Source organism: Coffea arabica, chromosome 7c, assembly GCF_036785885.1.
Source record: "Coffea arabica cultivar ET-39 chromosome 7c, Coffea Arabica ET-39 HiFi, whole genome shotgun sequence".
NCBI lineage: Eukaryota > Viridiplantae > Streptophyta > Magnoliopsida > Gentianales > Rubiaceae > Coffea > Coffea arabica.
Window position 1 is genome coordinate 879738 of NC_092322.1, and position 15671 is coordinate 895408.

At 37.7% G+C, this 15671-nt stretch overlaps 3 protein-coding genes across 4 annotated transcripts; all 3 read right to left on the reverse strand.

Annotated features, from left to right (window-relative positions):
* Window positions 1-39: 39 nt before the first annotated feature.
* Window positions 40-5092, reverse strand: LOC113698721 (anthranilate phosphoribosyltransferase, chloroplastic-like). Its single transcript, XM_072056904.1, has 10 exons — window positions 4313-5092; window positions 4020-4163; window positions 3707-3868; window positions 3515-3619; window positions 2467-2655; window positions 1719-1809; window positions 1511-1570; window positions 788-906; window positions 467-601; window positions 40-375 (listed from the first exon to the last, which is right to left on the reverse strand). The coding sequence occupies exons 1-10, from the start codon at window positions 4526-4528 to the stop codon at window positions 367-369; spliced, it is 1230 nt and encodes a 409-aa protein (XP_071913005.1). The 5' UTR covers window positions 4529-5092; the 3' UTR covers window positions 40-366.
* Window positions 5093-6348: 1256 nt separating this feature from the next.
* On the reverse strand, window positions 6349-7026 carry LOC113698821 (uncharacterized). The gene has a single exon (XM_027218768.2). The coding sequence runs from the start codon at window positions 7024-7026 to the stop codon at window positions 6349-6351; it is 678 nt and encodes a 225-aa protein (XP_027074569.2).
* Window positions 7027-8179: 1153 nt separating this feature from the next.
* Window positions 8180-13780, reverse strand: LOC113700179 (uncharacterized). Of its 2 annotated transcripts, XM_027220690.2 has the most exons (9): window positions 13617-13757; window positions 12697-13035; window positions 11426-11459; window positions 11047-11268; window positions 10505-10594; window positions 9543-9608; window positions 9360-9451; window positions 9229-9276; window positions 8267-8752 (listed from the first exon to the last, which is right to left on the reverse strand). In XM_027220690.2, exons 2-9 carry the CDS (start codon window positions 13032-13034, stop codon window positions 8635-8637), a joined length of 1008 nt encoding a protein of 335 aa, XP_027076491.1. In that variant the 5' UTR covers window position 13035; window positions 13617-13757; the 3' UTR covers window positions 8267-8634. The 2 variants fall into 2 exon arrangements, with proteins under 2 accessions (XP_027076492.1, XP_027076491.1); XM_027220691.2 differs by lacking the exon at window positions 9229-9276 and having other exon boundaries at window positions 8180-8752; window positions 13617-13780.
* Window positions 13781-15671: the final 1891 nt, after the last annotated feature.

Consider the following 15671-nt stretch of genomic DNA (forward strand, 5'->3'; position numbering starts at 1 on the left):
ACTCGTCTCCATCACTCGCAGTTAATCAAAATTATCAAATTCGCCAAGGACACCAATTTAGCTTGTACTTGACCAAATTCACAAGAATACCAGTTGTAAAAGTTTTGGTGGTGTAACATGATGGTCAGCAGATGCATCTTTATAAAGATAGCTCTGGACCTTTTTCTAATAAGCTCTATCGCATAAGCTCAACCAGGCACCTGTTGCGCAGGGGAGCCATCAGATACCCACTTCTCTTGTTCAAGCTCGGGAATGGTAGTATTTTACTGCTATGACCGTGAGAGTCGTGGACAATTGCACATGAAAAGCACAATTTGATTTTCAGCATGCCTAATAGGCAACAAAACTGTTTGGTTCTTTGAAATTCTACAGCAACTGAGATTGGAAAAAAAAAAAAATGGAAGCAGAAATTAGAGGAAAAAAGAGCGTTTAGAATCTGAGACGCAAAAATCATTAGACAACTCACGGCTGACAAGTTAATCCAGCGGTTGAGAGTACATAGTGCTTCCCCTGAATGATGTTTTTTGCGGGCTAAAGCTACGCCATCGCCAAAGTTACTAACGTGTCCACTGACCAACAATGCCGCTGCTGCATTCAGGACCTGAATTATCCACCCGGGAACCTAAGTTATGGACTTGAACATTGTCTGATGAAGTTGGTTAAAAGATAGGACTAGATGTCTCTCTCTAAGTTATTAAGTGATTGGTTTTGTTCCAAACACCGGGACATCACAAAAATGAGGAGCAAAACATTGTAAAAAATGCAGATAGGGGAAAGAGAGATTTACGAATGCATCTGCAACAGGGCCCGCTTCACCAGACAGCACTCGCCTCAGTACAGTAGCATTATACTGGGGGCTTCCCCCTCGTAGATTTTCCACCGTGCAGCGTGGTATACCAAATTCCACTGCATGATAGATTATCCCAAGGAATTGGTTACTGATTTTCAAGAATACCGAATTCAGAATCTATTGCAAAAAAGATACTTCCACTTGTCTGGTCATGGACTCACAAGCAACTTTCCGGATTCCCGGTTACGGATTCACCTGCTTTTGACGAGGTTTAAATTGTTCTTGCTTCTGGTTTTAAGCATTATCAAGAACTGGCATTTAGCTGGTTTGTTAAGTTTTGGGTATAGTACATTATTAAGAACCCATCTGTGTATATAGATACGTAAATGTACGAGGCAATGTGGTAATTCCGTGCTTGGCTTTGGATTTCTATTAGGACAGATACAAGTCGAGGCCTAGAGTCGAATTCGAAATTAAGATCGATCATCTATGCATGTCAGTTATGGTCAAATATCATGGCTAGTTTGTGACCAGCAAGGTAATAAGCTACTCTTCAACAGAACACCATTTCAAAAGAAACCAGGCAGCAGTTTGGCATTGCCAAGCCACAACATTGGCATCAGTTAGATTGACTGAAGCATCAACTATGTTAAATGTAAAAGCCTTGAATAAAGCAACCTACATTTAGTTAAAACACGCGAGGGACTTTAAGGTTCTTACATGGATCAAAAGAGAACTTCTCGATCTTTTCATGTGTAACATCATACATCAGTCCAGGTCCTGTCAATATAACTAAATCCATGATGAGAAAGACTTGCGACAACTAAAGAAAGCATACAAGCATTACATGAAGCACACAAATTCAAAGGCGTCAGTGACCTGAAACTGTTTTTGCTGCATTCAATTTCAAGTGACGAGGTAAACTTACCTAGTGGACTCATTTCATCCAAGCCTTCAGAGTGAACAACTAGTGCTCTTTTGAGGCCATATCTTTGCAGGGCATTGGCCATCTTTTTAACCTATTGAAGTGGAAGAGGGTAATTATTGACGCTGAAAAGCTGATTTACTTGAGTAGGATTCTTCCCTCCAACAGAATCTATAGACAGTAAAGTCAAGAGACCACCCCAAAAAGGAAAGAGAAAAAGAAAGGAATAGATCAAATATCAATGGGCTTTCACAGAAGTATGACTTATGTTTAATCTGCTGAATATTACTAAAATTGGGTGCGCGTCTTAGAGAACTGAGACTGGAAACTTTCCAACATTTTGAGCCCTGTTTATTATCTCAGAATTACGAGAACTCAGCTCCAGAAATTACAAATGGATTGAGGTCTTATAAGTCTTATGAACTTTGCCACTCAATAGTATAACTGATTTACTTATATAATGTATACCAAGTCAGCCAACTCCTGAAATTTCCGACTGAAAGCATCAAACGCTTGACAAAAAGGTCAATGAAAATGTTACTAAGGAATGCAGTATTTGATAAAAACCCTCTAAAGAAAGCGTGAACTAATCAGTTTGTGATTTCTGCAGTTACTGACCATATTTTCAGACTTAACAGTCAATTGGTACAACCACTTATTACTAGTTTGAATATCGCACTTAAGGCATAAAAAGAAACCAGTAAGTAAATTATTTCTAGCATAAACTACAGGACACAAACTTTGAGCCTACCATATCTTCCTTGTACACTCCCACCACAGCAAAAGGTAGTTGTGCTGGGTTCAACAATGGACCGAGGGTATTAAATACAGTCTTCACTTTGAGCTTTTTCCTCACAGGTGCAACAATCTTCATTGCTGGATGATAGTTAGGAGACATCATGAAACCAATGCCAACTTCTTCCACGCATTTTTTCACCCCCTAATTCCAAGAACACGATTTAACTGATATGCTCCTAGACAAGTCATTTTTCTTTTCCAAAGTTAAGCAGAATGTGGATCTCGGATTATTGAAAAATGCAGACAACCGTCACCAGTGCGTTGGAGGTGTTTAAGCAAACAAAGCACATTCAGGCAATAGAATAAGAGAAGAAATGTATTAGTCTGAAATAACTGGTGAGTAATGTTATAAGACTCGTATTTGACTGCAAAACTGTCACTTTTCATGAAACCCAGATATAGAATTATGAAATTCATGAATGTAAAGATCTCATATGGAAAAAACTAAACTTAATTTCTCAATCAAGAAACTGTAGAATAAGACTTCTTATCAAGAATTTCTCAATCAAATTCACGTTGGAAAAAAAAGCTTAAATTAAGATTTAAGGGCATAAAAAAGTTGAATCGCGGGGCTTGTAGTTAAAGTTTCACGACCACAACAATGTATAAAGTAGAATTTTGTTGAATGCAAGAGATGCTGTCCAATCGAGTTTCAACGCAATCACTGGGGGAGCAAATGATGATGTTTTGATTGACAACATAAGGTCCAGCTTGATTAATTAGTCAAAATGATGTATTAGAAAGAAAGAAATTTTAGCTTAGTCGTGGGTAATCCTTTCAGGATAGGGATACTCAATAACTTAAAACTGTACATCCTCAATATAAGTCCGAATTGGAAATTAGAGCAGTAGCATGACATATCATCACCTAACAAATCATAAAGAGATAACCAAATCGAGTAATTCTATTTTATTAGCCAAATGACAACAAACCGACATTTTTTAGTTTACTATTTTCGCATGGCTCAAAGCCAAGGAACAAATCCAGTACGATGTGCTAACCTCAGGTCCCAAGTCAATGGCCACACCTAAGGCTTCCAAAACATCAGCACTTCCACAAGCAGAAGAACTTGATCGATTACCTTGCTGGAAAGGAGCGCATAATTTCTTTACGAAGCAGTAATACACAATGCAAATTATCATCCATGCTCACTTGGACAACCAATGGTACGTGGTATATTAACAATTATTCACCTTAGCAACTTTAGCACCACAAGCAGCGGCAAGAATCGCGGCCCCGGTTGAAATATTTACCGTGTTAGCCCCATCACCTCCTGTTCCAACTATGTCCACTGAATTCTCTAAACTCTCCACTTTTTTGCAGCATTTGATCATAGCTCTTGCAAATCCTGCAATCTACATGTAGATAATTTTAAACCCATTAGCAAAACTGGATCAAAGGATTCTTCTCCTAATTAGTACTTAAACAGGCAGACAGAACAAAAGTATGTATGAGCCAAGATATGGATTTGGTAAGATTCCCGAGGTCAACTAAACGTGATGTTACTTCTTCGAAGGTTTCGCCTTTGGCTCTTAAGAGGACAAGAAAAGCACTGATCAAAGCATCACTGCCATTATTCAGCAACAAGTTAAGTGAAGCCTCAGCCTCCTCTTCAGTCAGGTCTTTGCGAGCCAACAATCGCTCAATTAACTACATTTACAGCAAAAACAAGCAAATCAGAATTCCTTTCCCCAAGTCTGCCTTCACTAATTCGTGGAATCAAAGTCAACTAGTAGTGAATTAGTAACGTTGTGATTAATTACAAAAAAAAAAAAAAAAGAAGCCGGTTGTAGATATACCTCCTTGGAGGATGAAATGGGCCGTTGTAGTTCAAGTGGGGAGCCAGAGCAGCATGGCAAGTGAAGGGAGAACCGCACAGAGTTTGATTTCCGCGGGAACAAAATTCGTGCACCCTTCGGTGGATGAAAGGAAAACTTACGAATCCCAGATTTTTCCGACAATTGCTTCTTGTTGCAGGAGAGAAAAGGAGATCTAAAGACAATCATGACGTCCATAAAATAGCACAATTGTCAGTTGGGCGTCATCAGTTCCCGATCGAGGGTTTGTACGAACCAATGCTTTGCCTCCACTAACTTTTGGCTGTGACTGTGAGACGTGGATTATGGAATTGCTTTCTGATAAGAATTTGTTCTTTCTTTCAGTTTGTTCGCACTCGGCAGAAATGGAAAATAGGAAGCAATGAATCTGAATTTGGTAGCTCTGCGTCATAAAGATAAAGTGCGCAGGGGTGCAGTTACTGGTGCATGAAGTTGTTGCCGCCATAAATGCACAATTTGCCCTTTTCAGTTTGAACTACAACGTACTGAGCATCATCTTTTTCAATTACTGTATCTTAGGCTATCATAATTATGTAGATAAGACTTAGAACTAGATAAAGGCCATTGGGATCTCTTGAAGATCAACGTGGGTGCAGTTTGTGTAGGAGAGACCACAGAGACAGGCGAGTGTGATTGCTCGGAATTGGCAGAAGACATTGGTGGGCTGATGCAGATGAGCTTGCAGAATTCAGGAATTCAGGGCCATTATTACCGGTTGTGTTCTACAAAGAATTGCAGAGTTGGCTGCGTTTTTCGAATTGAATTTGAATTCAAATCCGCCCAAATCACCCATTTTTTTACGCCTCTAATTTTACCCCAGTGAGCAAGACAAAATGTGGGTGGGGCTTGTGCTGCACCATACAATTTAAGTACCATCAAAATAAATCTAGGCATTAACATAATAAATATGAACCTTAAGATAACAAAATTTGACACTGAAAATTACAGTTACATCCATCCATCTATTTTTTTTATATATATAATTGTTATGAAACAATTAAAAGTATAGATGTCCCTTTGTATTTCCAAGAGAGTTAATTCATGATTTATGATTACATTATGTATAGAAATTACAATTCATAAATCTATTCATGTAGTGGAGAAACCGTTTCATAAGTTTTTTCATATTATTGTAGTAGTGGATGTTTAATAGGATTTATGTACCTTTAATCTTGTAGTGCCTGTATATAGAGGTACATTAAAACCCTTCGTGAGGACTTTTGTATTTTGTTGGAATACAAGAATATCATTCTCCATTGCTCTACTTTTCCTCTAATATTACTATTCATGCTATAGTAGTTTATTAGTTTTACAACAATAATTATATATACGCCATAATTTTCATAGTGCAATTAAGCAACTGTCTACATCCACTAACATTTGACTCTTCTAGCCTTTTTCTCAGTTTTAACAAAATATATAGTGTGAAGAGATTTTATATACGCTGCCTTTCTTTTCTTGCGAAGAGGTTCCGAAATCTGGACCAAGAATAAGCAAAGACAAGACCTGACTGCAAAGATTTGATGATGATGGCTTCTAATAGTTCTTCTAGATATCTTATTACAAAGGACGTTTAAAACAAAAATTATGTAGTAATATAACTTTTTATTTCGAGCCACCTTTTCTTTTCTTTTCTCTTTTTTAAGTATAAGTAAAAAGTATCGAACTCGGAAGCTCTCACTATTTTTTCTGTACCATTCCTTCCTCGAGTCATGTTATCATTTATCAGATTATTTGAAACAATATCATCGTATTAGTGTTAGATTTGGAGAAAATTGGTTAGAAAATTCAAATTTAGAGAAAAAAAAACCATATTATATTAGACGTGCTTGACCAAAATTATATAACAATTTATATCAAATGTCGTGAGAATTATATAACTGAACAAAAATTCAACAATAACGGACGTGTGTGGATAACTTATTCTACACCGTAAATTAATGAGTTTAAATAAATTAGGCTATGAATTACTGGCAAAATCCAGTAGCTGGCATTCGTCAAACAATCTCGCACCTTTTGAAGCGTCCCCTAATGACATTGAAGGAATTATTGGCACCAACTTCAATCTTGACATTGTTGCAGTCGACGGTGATGTGACGTGTGCTTGAGACCGGCGGCACAGGTACGTAAATATACCTTGCATGCACCTGGAAGCTGAACGCCGCGACTCCATGCACCCGATCTTCGATCAAGGGATTACTCACGGTCTCGTCCGCAATCGGCAGACGCCATGTCGATATAATCGCTTCGTACTTCACATGAGACTTCTTTGGCTGATCAAAACCGCTCTGGCTTGCCCACACTAACAGCGTGTTTGTGTTTCCGCTGGAGACGGAAACCTCGACGTCTTCGTAACTAAGCCTCCCCTGATTAGGGTTCTTGACATCAAAAGTTATATTCCAAGTTGCCGTCAAGTTGGAGCCTACCATGTCGAACGGAGAAACAGAAGCTGAGATGATTTCGAACTTTGGCGAACGAGGCCACAGGCGCACCAGTACGCCGATGACACCGCCGACAAGAATTGTGAAAATTGTAACGACGATCAAACACTGGAAGGTGGGAGAGCACGGACGTTCGTACGGCGGGAATTCGTTATGATTATTGACACTGCTAGCATCCTTCGGAGCTCGCCGGCCGCAATTACTCCAAAGACGTTTCCAGTAAAGTTGATTCATCGTTTTTGCTAACATCCGTTCAAGAGACAAGAAAGAAAACAAGGACAACGTAACGTTTATAGATTTCTTTCAACTATTATTTATATTTGTAATGCACCCCTGGACGAAGGAATGTTACTATTTACGGGGATTGCAAGTTTAGAGAGGAAGCTAAGGACATTCCATCCCTTAGCCCCCACAACTCAGCAACAATATTGGTAGCGTGTTCCAATTTTCTGGGTTTGCTAAACCCAGCTGTCCAGTGTCCTAGGTGACTTTTACCTTGTTAATTCTTGCCTCTTGGTCCAAAATTATATCAGAGGGAAACAACTGGTTTCTCCTTTTCATGGTATTTTTAGTCCACATTTAGAATCTTGTTCATTGTTACTATTATGATTACAACTTTTTTTCCGTCGATCGGAAGTGTCAGTTTTAGACCTTTTTTAGGGCCTCCAACTGAGCACATACTTAAAAATAAAGCATTTTCAAAAGATGACATCTACTTACTTAAAAAACCAATAAGAACTTCAAAAAGTGAAAATCAATGTGAGAAAAATTGGAAGTAACATTAGAACCGACGCTGTCTATCTAAACAATAGTACCAAAATCAAATAAGACAATAAGACAAGCATCAGTTGTCTCTGGGCAAGTCAAATTGATGCAATTTCGCCTTAGAGATTGAATTTGTGCCATGTCCCTCCCACACCGGGGCCGCCTGCTAGGACAAACTCTAGGTGGTGTCGTAGTAGGCAGTCCCTCACTCCCTTTCACAGTTAGGGACTCAACAAATTCTATTTGATGTAAGAGATGAATGAAATTGATGAGAGGGTCCTTGGCTTTTGTTTACCTCATAAAGACCTTAACGGGTCATGGGAGGGTGCCTACCATGGCTCAAAGTCGCGGTCATCATTGTGATCGCAAACCGGACAATTTCACATCACTCGAATCAACTCGAGATGACTTGAAATGATTCGGTATGACTCGACTGTTTCAACTCTTCACGGTGACGTTTCGACGAATCAAGTATCTCGAAATCGTATCGTCTTAATCTCGTAAGAGCCTGAGACGGTGACGACTCGACCAAGTCTTTGAACCATAGTGCCTACCCAGCCTAACAGCCAATCTTTCTCCCACACGCTCACATTAATCGCAAATTAGATGGAAAGGGAAAGGATGAGAACAAAAGTGTAAAACCAGGCACTCTGCCAACCTGCTGCCAGGCGCAAGCATTGTTTCTTTTGGCAACAAGTCCCATGGTTCATTTTGTTGAAGATTTGATATATTTACCGCAATATCTGTGCAAACCAGGTCGTATACAAAGTTTTTGGACAAAAAATGATGTACACGTATTAAAATAAAAACTGGGACTTGAGCCCATACAATCAACAAGAAGACATAAAAAGAAATTCTTCAATGACCACTTTTATTGCCATGTCATCCAGATCAGATGGACTTAAAATCAGCAATGATCCCTATTTAGCTGTCTTCCCTCTCGCAATTCCTCAGTTCTCAGATTAAACCTTCCAAATGAGCAAGCCGCCTCTGCTATGCCCTTAAAGCAACTTCAACAGACAAAATGCTGATGGTGTGGGTATGTGATTTAAAACAACACATCCTAATATCAAGGTCTCATCTCTGACACCAATAAGATTGCGAATACCATCTAGACAGGGCATACTCTTTTAATTTAACGACCAATGCAAAAATACTATAGCATGGGACATGCAGTACTGCCGCCAACAAATACCTGCCAATATACAGAAGACAAAACTAAAATGGATAAGAAATAAAGAAGAAAAGTCCAGACAAAAGTGTTTTTTAGCTTCAAAACTCAGTTAGGCATCAAAAGATACAACACAGGAATTAACTGATCAACAATTTCTGATAGCAGACAAGTTGAAAAGTGCAGACTAAATGGTGATTCAGTGTGTGCTACCCTGCCTCTTATCTCAAACAAGTTGTTTAACAATCTTGAAAAACTATATACAAGAAGTTGTTTGATTAACATCAAAGAACTGTTGCTGGTTTAGTGAAACAAAGATGATGGAAATGGTATGCAGAAAATCCCATTATAGAATATTTGGGCTGAAAGTGGATAGATGCTCTATGCACAATAGGCAACAGCCATAACTGCATAAGCAAAATTCTTGAGTCATTCTGAGAAAAGATAAATTCCATATCCAAAAGTAGCTGCATAAAGAGAAAATTTCAGAAACAACCTACCATATTGGAGCATATCGTGCGGAGAGGTCAAGAAATGGGTATGGCCACCTGAAGACAGACAATTGACAATAAAAAGACTCAAGACAGAACAGCTGCCAGAGAAGGATAAGAGAAAGTAAGAGAAATCTTACCACAATGGTAAACAAGCATGAATGGTCCACTCGAAGATGACATAAATACCCGTCCACAATATGAAGTAAGAAATCCGGAACCACGGAAAATGCTGAAAATGCGTTTCAAGCTCATTAAGGACAAAAAGATGAAAGTGCTGTTTCAGAAAATTCTAAAAGCAAAAGAGAATAAGCAGCAGTTACCAAGGAATTTAAAGCTGTGTCCCCAAGAAGCAAGATCAGATTAAGTGAATGGGCAAGGACTGTCAACTGATAAAGAAGGCAAGAAATATCTTCAGAAAATGAAAACCAATCAGTATCAAGAGCATATTAAACAATAGATAAATGGATAACAAAAGGAGCATATAGCTGCATACTGTGGGTAAATTGATGGCATGCTGAAGATCTGGGATCTTCTTTTTCAAACCATTAGTTTTTATGCACTATCGAAATGACCAAATTGTCCTTTCAAGCTACACTTTGTACCCAAAAAAAAAGGTAGAATTTTCTGATTTTGGAGAAACAGAAACGTGCCTTGGAAATGTTGGACACACAGAGATATCTGCAGAACGACTTTAGAAGATGACTAGCATCCCAACATTTAGAATCACCATATCAGCAGCAAGACCATGTGCCAAAGATTGGAAAACTAAAATATTTGTACTATTCAAACGTGTATATTTATCCATTTCACTGAAGACTGAAACGGTTGTCTATCAAGTGAAGAAGAAAATTTCTTGAGGTCAGAGATCACCAAATCAGTGAGCGGTAGAACTGAACTATCAGTTTTGCCACAGACTATAAAATGTATTTCATCATTCCCCTAGTTGTCACCAAGTAATACACACTATCTGAGAATCAATCAATGAGATAACACACTACATATAATTCAGACAGCCATGCTGGGTGCAGAAGAATTTCTGATATATCATATCTAAAACCAAATAGCACCACAAAAGCGTCTGATAGAAGGTAAATACAACATTTAGGCAACTAAGTAATTTACAAATTTAAAATCAAATGCTACGAAGCATGGCCATGTTTTACAAACTAACAAACACTACAGGCACAGTAATCAGCTTCACAAATTACCGCAATCATTATTGATTCCACTAATATAATACAACTTCAAGATTGTTCATACAAGTCATTCTTCGAGTACTTACCAAACTCATCTCATAATCTTTGATGCTAAGAAATGGGAAAATAACGACCCAGTAAACAGAATCAGTAAGCATCACCGCCCCTGCTGTCATCTGTGCATCGAAAAATGTTATTAGCTAGCTTGAATACTGGAAAACGAAAAAGTTGGACTTCCAACACAACATAATTAAGTTTGATAATGTTAACACCAAAAATTGCCACAGTAAGAAATGGTCAAGTAAATTGGCATTAACAGTGTCACAAAAGAAAAACATTCTCTTCATCTAGGCGTAATTTCTGTAACTAAAACTCCACAACGTCAAGAGACCTATACCATATACACAGAGATGCAGCCGAAAAAGCAACTTGTCAAAATAAAAGACCATTCAAAGCCAATTATATGATGAAGTAATGAATATATTAAAAGTCTAGATGTCCAAGAGAATGTTCAAGGCAACCCATAATCTCTGGCCAGGTCTTTCTAGTGCTAAGAGTAAAATTTTTTCATCTGTTTTCATGGTCATCCTATTATAGCAGGATGTTTAATCCCCTAAAGATGATTTACCTGAAATAAAATCTGAAATAGGTTACACCAGAGGGCAGCACTGCATGGAGTGTTTGATTTCCCTTTGTAATCCAAGTTTCCACCCACTTTACCATTTGAAGTTCCCTCGCATGCAAGTGGCATATATAAGCCCTTCTCTGTGTCTTCAACGATACGATCATTAACCTTGTTGTTCATTCTGTTATCCTTACAAAATCCATAGAGTGACAGCACAGATCCAAGCTGCAAAGAGACTTGAGAAGCCAACGTCAGAAAAGATTGCATTTTGTATTGGCAGAAGCAAAAAATAGAAGTTCAAACAAATTGGAATATCCGTACAACCAGATGGCACATGTAAGATTTGCCATCAGGTCCATAAAGAAGAGAAACATATGCATACCCCAAAATATATGGTAACTAACGTAAAAGTCCACCTGCATAGCAGCCAAAAAAATCATAAATCCCATAGTCAGAGAGAAATAAAGCCACTTCTGTCAAAAATAAAAGCATACCACATTTAGAAGATAAATTCTCAAGGCTGAAATGGTAGTTGACCCATTAATTTGTACAAGTTTTGTCCTCTAAATCTCCAGAAGAAAACCATTTGACATGTTTAGAAAACGTCTTTGTATTTGGGTGAGGGTGGGTGCATTTACATTTTGAGAGCTTCAGTATTAACCCTTATTTTACTTGCCAAAATTATGCAAGCTGCCACATTTAGAAGATAAATTCTCAAGGCTGAAATAGTAGTTGACCCATTAATTTGTACAATTTTAGTGACATGTTTAGAAAACGTCTCTGTATTTGGGTGAGGGTGGGTGCATTTACATTTTTAGACCTTCAGTATTGACCCTTATTTTACTTGCCAAAATTATGCAAGCCAGGATCAAGGTAAGCTACTCTGCCACTGTCTGTGATTGCAGGTAAAAGTAGAAGGAAGTAAAAGTGGAGTGGGGCTCATAAACCAGGTGGGTGGGCTTTTGGGCAGACTGAAAAGGGGAAGTGGATGGAGGGTGCTTCTCAGCTAAAGTTGAGAGTATGGTCGCAAGTCCACCTCCTCCTTTTCGGCTTAGCCACTCCCTAGACTGAGAGCTAAAGTTAAGCTAAGCATCACTGAATAAAATGAGGGACGGAGTGAAACCAAACTTCTCACAGTCAGTGAGAAAAAGTGCTTGATGTTACCTTAATAAAGCACAAAATAAATTGGTAGGAAAAATATCATACTAAACATGCAAGCAAAGAAGTCAGAAGCAAGCCAATCGCGTATTCTAGTAACCTAACATACTAGCATTCAAGAAAGCACAAGCATGCGGCACAAGGAACCCAGACTCTGTACCTTTTAAGTTTTGAGGTTCTCAAGTCCAGAAAGAATGTTCGAAACTGGTAAACTGCCCTCTTTCCTCTAGGGGATGAAATCTTCGTAGTAAGGTAAGGAAAAAAATTGCTAGTCGGTACAGCAATGCTTGACCTCACTTAGAATCTGAAGTCTAGAATAAATTTCACAAACTGCTTCAAGATTTACAATTATGTCTCATCTTTTCTTATGCAATTCAAATGTTTATCAAATTAATTCAGTGGTAACCACAGTGCAAAATGTTTAAATAGCCACAGAATTGATTCTACCACACATAGGCTAGCTTATCATGCAGCCAATCAGCAAAGATGACTTACTGAGTATAATAGTAAAATAATTCACCACCGTGAACTGCAACATCAAAACTAAGGGCCACTAAGAGCAAACAGAATGCGATAACCCGATAGACCATCAAAAAACTCGGGGGAATTTCCTTTAAACATGGCCTCCAAGCTTCATCATTCCACAAAATCCAGGATCTCTCATCATGCAACGCTTCTCTGTCGGAGCATGAATCTTTTGTCGGACGTTCATATTTCCATATAAGATAGAATGCTACTGCCATTGGTGTCAATACCAATATTGCACAGAGTAAGAACCTCCAATTTAACCAATAACTCAAGGTTGTAGTACCATCAGTCACCATCAACCGCATTCTGGGAGAGAAACAAAATGAGTCATTTTTCTATTGGTTAATGGTTGCTTTACAACCACATGCAAACTATGAAGTATAACCAAATCCAAGTATCCAACAAGAAAATCTACTTTTAACAATATATATGTCTTGAAAAAAATGCGAAACTCAACAATTGGACTTCTAAACAGTTTTACTAAGCAAAATAAAAAAAAAAAACACACTTAGCAAAACGAAAGAATACTTTTTCTATCTCAATTAGAAAGAATAAGGCACTAAAATCAATGCCCAGTTATCTGCAAAACAACCCCTATGTTTTGCTGAACATCTCATACTGCAATTGCATCCATTCCAAAACATCAATTCTTAATATCTAAATCTAATCAATCTTCAAAGTCCAATACGAGACCCCCAATATACAAATGGCAGCATTACTCTGTCAGACTTACAGACAAACACCTAGCACGCATCAGAAACACAAGGCTAGCAATCAACTAGCAGGATCAACAATAAAAAAAATAAATAAACCTCTCCACCAGCAAAGAGAAAAAGAGAAGCACTTATACTCGGTAAAGAAGAAATCAGAAGAGCAAAGACCATTACCTGAACCAGACCTTTGGCCTGAGAAAGAAGACTCGACAGAGGAAAAGGCGATGATAATGCAGGTGCTTTCGCTTCGGCTATCGTTCCCCACTTCCCCCTTAACCGACCGCTAAGCTAAGTGCTCTTTTGTTTCTTTGTTCTTTTGTTTTTTCTGCATGATCGGTGCCTATTTTTAGGTCGACGTGTGCCTTAAAGATGCTGTGCTGTCTAGAAGAAAGAGTTCAATACAAGGCATCGGTCTTGTTTCATTTTCTGCTCAAGTCTTATCCAATCAATTATCAACGTTTGGATTCTTGGATTCGCCCCTTTATTTTGTAGTTGTACTGGTAAAATTAATGAATCAAACAACAATAAGCATTAGTTTGTGGGTCCTCCCGTCATCAATTGGGTAGATGGTGTTGGTTCGTGGGTTCCCTTATATTAGTCTCTGACTCGATCTTTCGATGCTTTCCTGAGTGGTTTTAATCTAATTGTGTGTGTGTGTGTGTTTCTTCTGTCAATGAAAAAAAAAAACCATATTATTGGTGAGGGTGTGCTTGTGAGGGGGGAGGGGTAGGATTTCCGTCCCACATCGAAAGATTGTGAGTTCTTTAACTTAGATTTAAGGTTTTCAACCGTACCTCCTATCACCAATTGGTTGGATGGTGTTGATTTGTGAGTCTCTCTTAGATTAGTTTCTAACTCAATCTTCGATGCTTTTTTGAGTGTTTCTAATCTAATTATGTGTGTGCTTCTTCTGTCAATGGAAAAAAACAATAATAAGTATTAAAATGATGCGGACCCCAATTGGAGATTGGCTGGGGAGGACTCATTAACATATATAGTAAATGTGTGAATGCAATTGTCCCAATTGAACCCAAATGCTGACGTGGCGCTCTTCCATTGGTTGATTGGTGGTAGTCCTCCAATTGATTCCAATTTGATGAGTTGTCGTCCTCTGATTCGTCGATTGGTGGTAGTCCTCTAATTGCATGTAGGATTGTGCTAAAATTTTGCTTCTTACTTTTTTATCCAACAAATCACATTAACAAAAAATTTGGATTCCTTTTTTTCTTTGTTGTCCGTCAAATCACATATAATTACCAATTCTTTGCAATTAATTGTTAATAACTAATTTAATGTCATGTTTCTTGTCATTCAACAGATCGCGCTTGATGAGTTGGGTCGTGTTTAATTACCGACTCCTTCAGTTATTACCAAAAAAATTATATATTTTAGGGCAAAACAAATAATAATTATCATTTTTTACCGTTGATTGTTAGCAATTATTTATTGCTTTTCGTTGGCCTTTTTTAGTCTTCCGCCAAATTGCATATATTTACTGATACTTTGCAATTCATTGTTGCTGGCTGCTTAATAATGGTTTTTCCCTTGCTGTCCAATGGATCGCGTCTAATTAGCAATTTCTTGCAGTTGTTAGGCAAAAAAAAAAGGGACATTTTTTAGCAAAAAAAATATATTTATCAACTGTTTTATTTTATGGATGTTATAAAAAAAAATGCCCTTTTTGTTGTTAATGTTTCGTTAGTTAATTAATACTTCAATTTTTTTCCCCGATTAATGGTTTGCTGGTTTTTTAGCTTCTTTTTTATGCTCCGGCGGATTGTATGAGCAAAAAGTGTCCTTTTTTTCCTTCACCAAACTGCATGTATTTACTGGCGCTTTGCGCTTAATAGTGCCTTTTTTTGGTCATCAAATAAATCGTGTTTAATTAGTGCTCCCTTGCAGTTGTTAGCCAAAAAAAACCATTTTTGTTCCAAAAATAAAAACAAATTGAATCTATTTTTTTTATTTTCTTTTATCAAATAAATGCTTTTTTGCCATTAATGCTTCGTTGGTTAATTAATAATTTCGTTTTTTCCCCTTTGATGATTCGTTGTTTATTTGGCCGCTCTTCTTTTTTGGCTCCAGTGGATCGTCTTAACAAAAAAAAAATGACCATTTTTTTCTTCCACCAAACTGTATCTATTTACCAATACGCTACAATTAATTGTTAATAGCTATTTAATAATGTCTTGCTTTTTATTGTTCATCTAATGGATCGTGTTTAATTAC